Below are 8,748 nucleotides of genomic sequence, written 5' to 3'. Positions count from 1 at the left end.
TTTTTATATTCAGTTAGTGACTCTTTTCAATAGCACAACATATTTTAATAGAAGTAGAATACTGCCATAAAACAGATTTAAATTAAAATACTAGATTCATTAAAATAACATTTTCAAATAATGTAGGCCTAAAAACAAAACCAATTTTTTTAGACCACATATTTCATATATTCTTATTAAAGGTATTCATGCAATAGAAAAACCATCAAAAGCATTAAAATATTCCCTAAAAGGCCAGATTAGCAAAAGATTTCCTCTGAATTTTCCTAGTTCTCAGTAACTCGTGAGTTTGCACAATTGTTTCCGTCATTTATCATAACCTCAATGTAATGTATGAGCAAAGAAGCAAAGTGAACAAAACCATGCTGAGATTTTTATTCAAGTCTCAACTACGTTATAGAAATGCTTTACCAATTTACATAGCACTAAAAACACATGATGTATGCACATAAAAAAGTCAAAATAGGCTGCAGCTACATGAGATCTCAATAGCTCCTGAGGGCAGTTTTCAGGTCGGCCCCCCCAATTCATCATGATCCATTGAAAGCAGACACTAAAGAGGAGAGTGTATGTTGCTCAACTGCACAGCAATTATTTTTAGAGACAAAACTGTGATCCTATGAAAACAAAGGCAATTAAAAAGGAGATGGACCTCAGTTAAAAAAAACAGCTTTTTAGTGACTCTTTACATTTCAGACTGTATCAGCTGGATTTAGACCAGACACTTAAATAGTTAACACAGAAGACTCATAAACAGTACTGTACCACTCTGGCAATGCCACACACAGAAAAGAGGCCTTGGTGATGTTTGGCAGGTTTTATAAAAGGAAGTAGACAGATGTAAGGGTTTACACAAAAAGTCCTTAGAGAAAAAAAGAAAAGAAAAAAATTCTCTCCAAGTCGTCCCGGTCTCTGTTTAAAATAAGTTTTGTTCCATTTCATTGTGGTTGCGAGAGCTAAAAAAGAAAAAGTGATTTCTTTTTAACATGTGAGCAGTTTGGAAGTAGACAGACGATGAAGCAGGAGCTGGAGTTTAAAGTTGAACAAAATGAGAAGGAAATTCATAGACGATAAAAAGAAAGTTTTCATTTAACGGTGAGAAACAATGGACCAACAGACTGAGTGGATGGCTTTCTGACTTGATACCAGTGTACCACAAAAAAGTCCAAAGCATCATCTATTTTTGTAACAGGTGCTGCAGGAAATGCTGGGTGCGTGTGGCGATGCTGCAGAGCCGAGAGCGGCGTCTGTTCGTCAAACAGAGGCCACCGTCTTTTAGCACTTGGTCCGCTGCCAGTGGTTGCAGAGAGTCTTTTAGGTTTCTACAGCGGCCGGTTCTGGCTCTGCTGAGACGGTACCGTCTGCTTCCTCATATGTGGGTGTCTGTTGTGGAGCTGGGCTGTCTGAACTGGGCCTAGACAGAAAACAACATTTCAGTAGCAGCAAAAAGTGTACTGAGATGCCATGCATCCGTTTTCATTTTAAAACAATGTTCCAACATGGCATCGATGAATAAGAGCGATCTGATACATGTTGAGCCAAACCTGTTTGGACTTGAACCTTGGCCGTCATTGTTCTCCTCTTTCAGAGGCGATTTGGGCTTTTCGTCTTCCTCTGCATTCTCCTTTCTCTCCTCCGATTCCCCATTCACGGGTTTGGATTCTACAAAAGACATTCAGATTTATAAACGGCTGCAGTGAGAGCAAAACTCGATCTGAAATGTTTCTCATACCAGTGTTTTGTGACTGCTTTTCATCATTCTCCGTTTCTTTGTTCTCTATTTTAGGCTTAGCTGCCAGCTCTGGTTTTCCCACGAAGCGAAGTTTTAACTTGTTGTAGACGTCGCTGGCCTTCTCCATGACTGCAGCGCTGGCTTTATACCGCCGAATCTGATGAGTGATGATTATTATTATTATTTTTTTTAAGATGTTGAGAGAGAAATAGACTATTATAAAATAATCAGTCAAGTTGCAGAAGATGAAAATATACAGCATAAAAACAATGCATATTCGGCTGAAATTAGATATTTACATGCGTTCTGCAGCATGTTACTGCCTCTGCTAACTGCGTTTTGTGATGGCTACTTCCTCTCTGAGCGGCCCATGTCGTTACAAGGCTGGTTTTTTAACGTGTTTAATGTGTGCTACTGATCTGGGGTGGAAAGCACACATTTCACAACAAAATGCGTTCATCTCTGGGACACAGGACACATTTCCTTTGCAAAGAAAACACTGGCTGGACATTCCCATGATGCTTGTACTTGTTTATAAGTTCAATGTGAAATCTTCAGACTTCTGGTCTTATCTGTCCAAAATGTCCCAACAGATTTATTTTTAATTTTGCCACACAAGGAAGCAATATGTTTGAGGTTTTGTTTCAAAAATGCCTTCACTGAGGTCTCTTTGTTTAACTGAAATATTCTGATTTTTTTTTTTTACTCAGAAAAAAACATATATTTATATTTTTCTGGTGTATGTAAATATCTAGTTTCTAGTGGAGGCCATTTTGTGTTTTTTATGTATGAATGCAGAATGAATTATCCCACAGAAAATGCACAGCAAGCAGCACCTTTTTTAGTGTGGCAATAACTTCGGCATTTTTATGGAGAATCTGGCTGGTGACAGGTACAGCTTCAAGCTCTTCGAGTGCTTTTAGACAACGCTCAATGTCCTAGAATGCAACAAAAACACCCAGCCATTAATGTTTCATGGCAACACAAAGACATAAAGGAAGCTACATTTTGTGCCACTTACTGGGTTGTCCACTTTAAGTGCAAATTTAATGTCTGTGTGGAGTTTCTGTAGCATTTCCTCCGGTGATGGCTCTAGATATTGATTAAAAAAAAGAACAGTTATTTCTTCAACTTTTCCTATAATGTTTTTTGCAATTTAATGCAAAATAATCCATACCCATTGGACTTTTCACATTTTGTCAGTGTATTTCTTATTTGTATTTCTTACCATGGACAAACACAATTTAGTGTATACTTGTGAAAAGAATGAAAAAGGAGACATGACGAATGAATTTGTATGATCTGAACCATCCCACTGTAGTTCTGTTTAGGATTCCTCCTGACCCGTCTGCTGCGTTCCTTGGTCTTCATGATGCTGTTTGTTCTCAATAGGATTCTAATTAATAAATAGGTAACTTTTAAAGATAATACATCATGCACTTGACCAGCGTCAGAATAAACGGGAGGAGACTCTTATAGATACAATGTGACTAAATGAAAGGCGCTCCAGTGGGTATGAATATTTTAAAAGGCATTTTAATGAGAAGAATTTGCAGTTTTCTTTGCCTAATAAATTTGCTGATAGTGCATGATAACCAGATGCAGAGCAGATGAAACTATGACTGCTTCTGACCTTTTTTCTTTTCCACTTTTTTCTCCGGTGGCCTCTCTGGTCGGCGTTTGGGCTTTTCAGGCTTAGACCTAAGTCAGACACAATGGCGTGATCAGTGTCCTTTAATATTTAATCAAGTTCTTCTCATGACATTTGCGTTCTGTGGTCTGTTCCCTCTCTGTCCGCTCACCTCGCTCTGGACTTCTCCTCCGCCCGTCTGGCTTTCTTCTCTTTCAGTTCCTTCTCCTTTCTTTCTTTTCTTTCCTTTTCCTTCTTTATTCTTGCCTTCTGTTTGTCTGCTTTCTTTGGTGTTTTTTTCACCTTTTTGACAGGAAAAAAAGAAAATGTTTTATCTTAACTATTAAGCAATTAAAAAAAAATTCAGAATTTATGGTAATTCACAAAGGAAGCTTACCTCTGCTGGAGATGGAGAATCAGAGTCAGAGGGTGCGGGGATCGGGGGCGGAGGCGGTTTCTTAGACTTCTTCAGTGGATGATCGTCTACACCTTCATCCGAGCTGCTGCTGTCACTGTCAGTCTCTTTTTTGCTCTTTTCTTTGTCTTTCTTCTTTTTCTCATCCTCCTCCTTCTCTCTCTCACGTAGCCGGCGGAGCTCCTCAGCCTCCTCCTTTTTCCGCCGCTCCTCGAGCTCTCGTCTGCGCTCCTCGTCTCGTTTCTTCCATTCACTGATGCGGTCCGGTTCACTGTCACTGTATGCAGTGGGGGGAAAACTATTCAGCTGCTTTAAGTTGACATTCATATTAAAATAATCAGCAATTTAACGTAATGATTTATTAAATAAAAAAATAAAAAGAGCAGCCTGACCTGTCGCTGTCGGAGGACGATGACGGTGCTCGTTTAGTTGGGGCAGGTTTGGGTTTTCTTGCTCGAGGCTTTGGAGCAGCTTTCTCTGTGAATCCAGGAAAACAAGCACTTAGCATAAATATATCAACGCAAATTCACAAGTAAGAAAAGCAAAAGCTCAGAATCTTTTTCCTAGGTATTTTTGGATGAAGCGGATTCAGAACTCGTACCTTTCTTGCGAGGCTGCGGGCCCTTGCGGGGAGGCGGATCAGACTCGGACTCGGACTTTGAGCCGGACTGGGACTCGGAGCCAGACAGAGCCGGCCGCGGCTTCTCGTCCTCAGAGTCGCTGTCTGCGACTTTCTTCTCTGACCCTGATCCCGACTCTGAATCTGAGTCAGAAGAACCTTTCTGTAGAACCCGAGAGAATACGGTGGAGAGTAAGTGGAACGTTTCTTGATAACAAACACAAAATAAATTAAAGTCACGAGTAAAACGGGGTTCATGCTTCACCTTCTTCTTCCCTCTGCCTCCGGCTTTCTTTCCTCCTCGTCCACCGGATTTCTTCTCTGGAGTAAAATCCTAGAGAATGAAAAATAAAGCCCAAATTCATGTTGTAAACTACTCTTTGTCTCCACAGTCAGCATTCATAGCACGATGTGTAGAGTGAGCAAATTACCTTGTCGCTGTTTTTGCCAGAGTCAGACTCTGAAGCCGTCGGGTCTGATTCAGACGGAGACCCGCTCTCCTCTTCGTCTCTGTCGCTGGAGGAGCCTCGCGCTTTTTTTGGAGGAGGAGGCCGCTTAAAATAAATATTAAGAAAGAGTTGTGTTTTTAATTAACTTGCTTTTTTATGGCTGGGGAGAAAAAAAACCTTATTTGAAATTAGTGCACTTATCGTATCCCCCGCCTCTTTTTAGAAAATCATATCCACTTTCTCTTGAGCTCAAAAACATTATTAGAAAAGTATTTCCATTCTAAAATTTCAAACACTTTGTTTACCTTGGGAGCCTGTGGCTTTCGCTTTATCCCACCTCCCCTCCCTCTGTCGTCACTCCCAGAGTCTGACTCGTCCTCGCTGCCGGAGTCGGCTTTTTGAGGAACCGGAGCGTCTTCGTCGTCATCCTCTTCATCACTTCCCCCTCCTTCTCCTCCTGCTGCTGCTTCATTGCCCTCACTATCAGATGAGCTAGCCTGCTGCAGAAATACATCAGTAAAGACATTAACTAGCATGTATGTCCTAAAACAACCCAACATAACTTCAGAGAATATTCAAAACTAGCAAAAACAGTTTTTTCCTATGGAAAGGCAGCATTAGGCTTGGTATGTTTACCAGTTTCGGGACATACTAAAGTTTTAAAAGTTAAGATTTTAAATTGTTAAAATTTTGCCGTCTTACAGTGTGGCAGACAACCTAATAATAAATCTAATGATCAATATATTGTTTTGACAGCAGTAAAAACAACCGGTGCCTTATATGAGAGTGAACTCTCACTTCTGGAAGTTTCAAGATTTTAAAGATCCAGCTGACTTACTGCAGGTGGAGCGCTGTAGGAGGCATGTGGATTGTTCTGGATCTCCCATAAACCTTCATTGAATCCCTTCCTTTTGTTGGGCTTGCCGTAGCGCTCTCGGCACTTTTCGTATGGGAAAAGGTCTTTTGCTGCAAGGAATGCTCTGTGCCACAGACAAAAAAAAAAGACAGTTTAAAATTAAATGGCTGAAAAATATGCTAGTAGTTCAGGTGACAGAATGTTTGAACTTGCATAGAGAAAGGTTTATACTGATGAGACTTTGAATCGGGATATTCTGTCCCCTGCTGGTGGCTTTATGAATTGCGTGTGCCACCTTGTCAATGTGTCAAAAAATCTCTTTTGTTTCACCATTAAAACTCCATTTGAGCAGCTAATATGATACGTCACAAGTCACAGTTTAATCAACTGTAATTTGCACCTTTCACAAAAACTTAGAATTAAATAAATATGTAATAAATTGATCTAAAAGGCATAAGTGATAATGCTACTTGAACCATCTCATAAATGTACCACATTTAGCCATGCAAATTTAAATTTTAGAGATGCACTAATCAATAAAGCAGAAATTGGATTTGACCAATTTGCTTTACACTCAGATACTATTTTTATTTTTTTTTTTTTTACAATGACATTCATTAGAAATATCAAAACTAATCATTCCCTCCATTTTTGATGTACAAACACACCAACTGTAATTGTGTATTTTGATGCGCCTTTTCAAAACTGGGATATAGAAGTTTCAATGAATAAGTAGTTGTAATCTAGTGATTTCTTCATTTTATTTTTGATTCAAAATTGTCCTGATCAAAGAACATGCAAAACATATTTTGTCTATTTATGTGCCAGTTCTTTGGGGAAAAAAATCTGACTAAGTCCAAAGTAAATAAATCAAAAAACAGAACATCATAAATGGCCAGAAAAAGTTTTATCATTGCATCAGAGCTGTTTTTCATGAATGAAATGAAAGACTTCATAGAACACTTTAAAAATAATAATAATTTTAATTAATATTATGTGAAAAGGTAATGTGTGTATATATATAGATATATATACCTGCTGAACTATGCACTTACGTTTCATGAGTCCCAAAGAAGAAAATAGGGATTTTATTAGGTGGTGGTTTCACAGCTCCATCAGCCACATCTTCAATCTGTAACCAAGCACAATATCCAAGCAACAACTCAAACATTACTCTGTCATCATGTCAGAAACCCCATCAATAAAAAGTGTTATTGGAAAAGAGCTCAGATATACGCGAGTGGACACCATAGAGAGGGATTTATGATCCAGGAAACAAGCCACAGTTATCTCAAACGTCATTTCCAAATTAACAACGTTAGCTTCGCTTGTATATTTTTTCCCCAGCAGATTAGGCCAGCATCACATTCAAATTTCACCGCCCTAACTCTGACTATAGGCTTTTATAAAAAAGCAATTGCTAGCTCTCACAAGTTAAGTGAGGTGTGTGTTTATTTATGTATTTTAGATATTGAAGAGATACAGAAGAGAGCCTTCCACAGCGTCCCATGCAGAACAGCCCACCCCCTCCTCCTCCGGCTGCTTACTTACCCTAGCTGGCCAGTGGGGGTATCCCTTCATTTTAGCGAAGACCAGGTCTCCGGCCTGGAAGTTGTGTGGCATTGTCCCACCTCTCCGTGCAGCCTGGGTTTTAAAAGCGTTCGGCTGTCAATTTGCTGTTTGTGTCTCTCTTGGTCTAATGTTTTCAGGTTGACATGAAACCTGGAAACGATGGAGTCAGCTAACGAGCTAGCTGCATTCTAACCGAGCTCGGCGTTAACGCGAGAAGAGACAGCGAGAGCAGGAGAGAAGGAGTGCAGCAGGTACTTCCGCTCAGGGAACATAAATTGCCTTCAAAATAAAAGGCTTTTGAGAAATTCGTGTAAAGCAGATTTTGTTTTGGTTTAATTTAACCGAAACACAAATAGATGATTCTATTTACAATATTTCAGCTTTAAAACTCATTATTAGACTGTCAAAAGTTAATTAGCAATAGGTCTACACCCTTAATATTTTTATTACCGTTCATTATGAATGCCATATATACACTTTTTTGTATTTATAATACCAATTGACTACTGTACACACACATTCCAAGAGCATTTGATTTATTTTTCACTTTGAAAACAAATGGAATAGGAATGTGTTTTAAACATCAACCTGCCAGTCAGTACAGAAATTTGTTAATCAGCTGCTATAGTCTAGTAGTTTATTAACATGTATGTAATGTACAAGAACTGTCTCAATAAATGAATAAATAAATCAAACTAGTTGCCCTAAAGAATTAAAGAATACTGTAAAAACAATGATAAAATTGATTAGTATACTCTTTAAAAACAAACAAAACCCAGAAAGACAATTAATGGTGTTCAAATATTTTGTAATTTCTTAGTTTGAGTGTCTGAGTGATATTCTGTCACAAGAAAAATTATTTAAAGGAAACACATGACTCCTAAGTTTAAATTAGCATCACAGTGAAACTTGGCATAATTGTTGCTAGTTGCTGATTCATTCCTGCCCGAGCAAAAAAAAAAAGTACAACTGCAAAATGTGTATCACAATTTTAGCCAATTATGGTATACATTTAGCTCACTTCTGAGCTACAATAGCCCTTAAAAACTAGGCTAAAAATCATAAAAAAAACAATTGTTTTTAAATACACATGTACAAACAAATGGATGTTTTGCTGTTTTTTATTGACATAATTGCAATGGATTTCAACGACGGAAATAGATGCAAATGTATCCATCCTCTATAAAAGTTTTGCATTTGTTTGTTTGTTTAACTTAAAAATAGAAATAAAGTTCTGGTACTTTTAAAGCAACAGATATTTATGAAAAGTTTCAAGCCTCCTCTTTAGAAGGCTTAAAAAATTGCAACTCTAAATTTTTATTTAGAAGGGTTTGTTTGTAAAACCTGCAGGCCTTTACAGTCAGAAAAAATTTCGGATTTTTTTTTTCTGTCGAATAGTCCCTTTTACTACAGGAAGTACAGATGTGAAATATTTTGAAGAGCTTCACACATTCGAATGAAGCAGTCGGAAATCC

The 8,748-nt window shown here is 38.3% G+C and overlaps 1 protein-coding gene across 2 annotated transcripts; it reads right to left on the bottom strand.

The window, feature by feature from the left end:
* Positions 1–360: 360 nt before the first annotated feature.
* hdgfl2 (HDGF like 2) lies at positions 361–7,500 on the bottom strand. Of its 2 annotated transcripts, none has more exons than XM_008406929.3 (16): positions 7,253–7,500; positions 6,757–6,833; positions 5,684–5,825; positions 5,151–5,345; positions 4,828–4,950; positions 4,662–4,730; positions 4,379–4,559; positions 4,170–4,254; positions 3,760–4,054; positions 3,535–3,665; positions 3,366–3,433; positions 2,754–2,824; positions 2,569–2,670; positions 1,733–1,889; positions 1,545–1,662; positions 361–1,414 (listed from the first exon to the last, which is right to left on the bottom strand). In XM_008406929.3, exons 1-16 carry the CDS (start codon positions 7,322–7,324, stop codon positions 1,315–1,317), a joined length of 1,986 nt encoding a protein of 661 aa, XP_008405151.2. In that variant the 5' UTR covers positions 7,325–7,500; the 3' UTR covers positions 361–1,314. The 2 variants fall into 2 exon arrangements, with proteins under 2 accessions (XP_008405151.2, XP_081462557.1); XM_081606431.1 differs by having other exon boundaries at positions 5,151–5,342.
* Between the last annotated feature and the right edge of the window lie 1,248 nt (positions 7,501–8,748).

The sequence above is a fragment of the Poecilia reticulata genome, chromosome 4 (assembly GCF_904066995.2).
Source record: "Poecilia reticulata chromosome 4, P_reticulata-male-v2, whole genome shotgun sequence".
Classification (NCBI taxonomy): Eukaryota; Metazoa; Chordata; class Actinopteri; order Cyprinodontiformes; family Poeciliidae; genus Poecilia; species Poecilia reticulata.
Note: the sequence above shows the minus strand (reverse complement) of the source record. Positions and strands in the feature narration are given on the sequence as shown.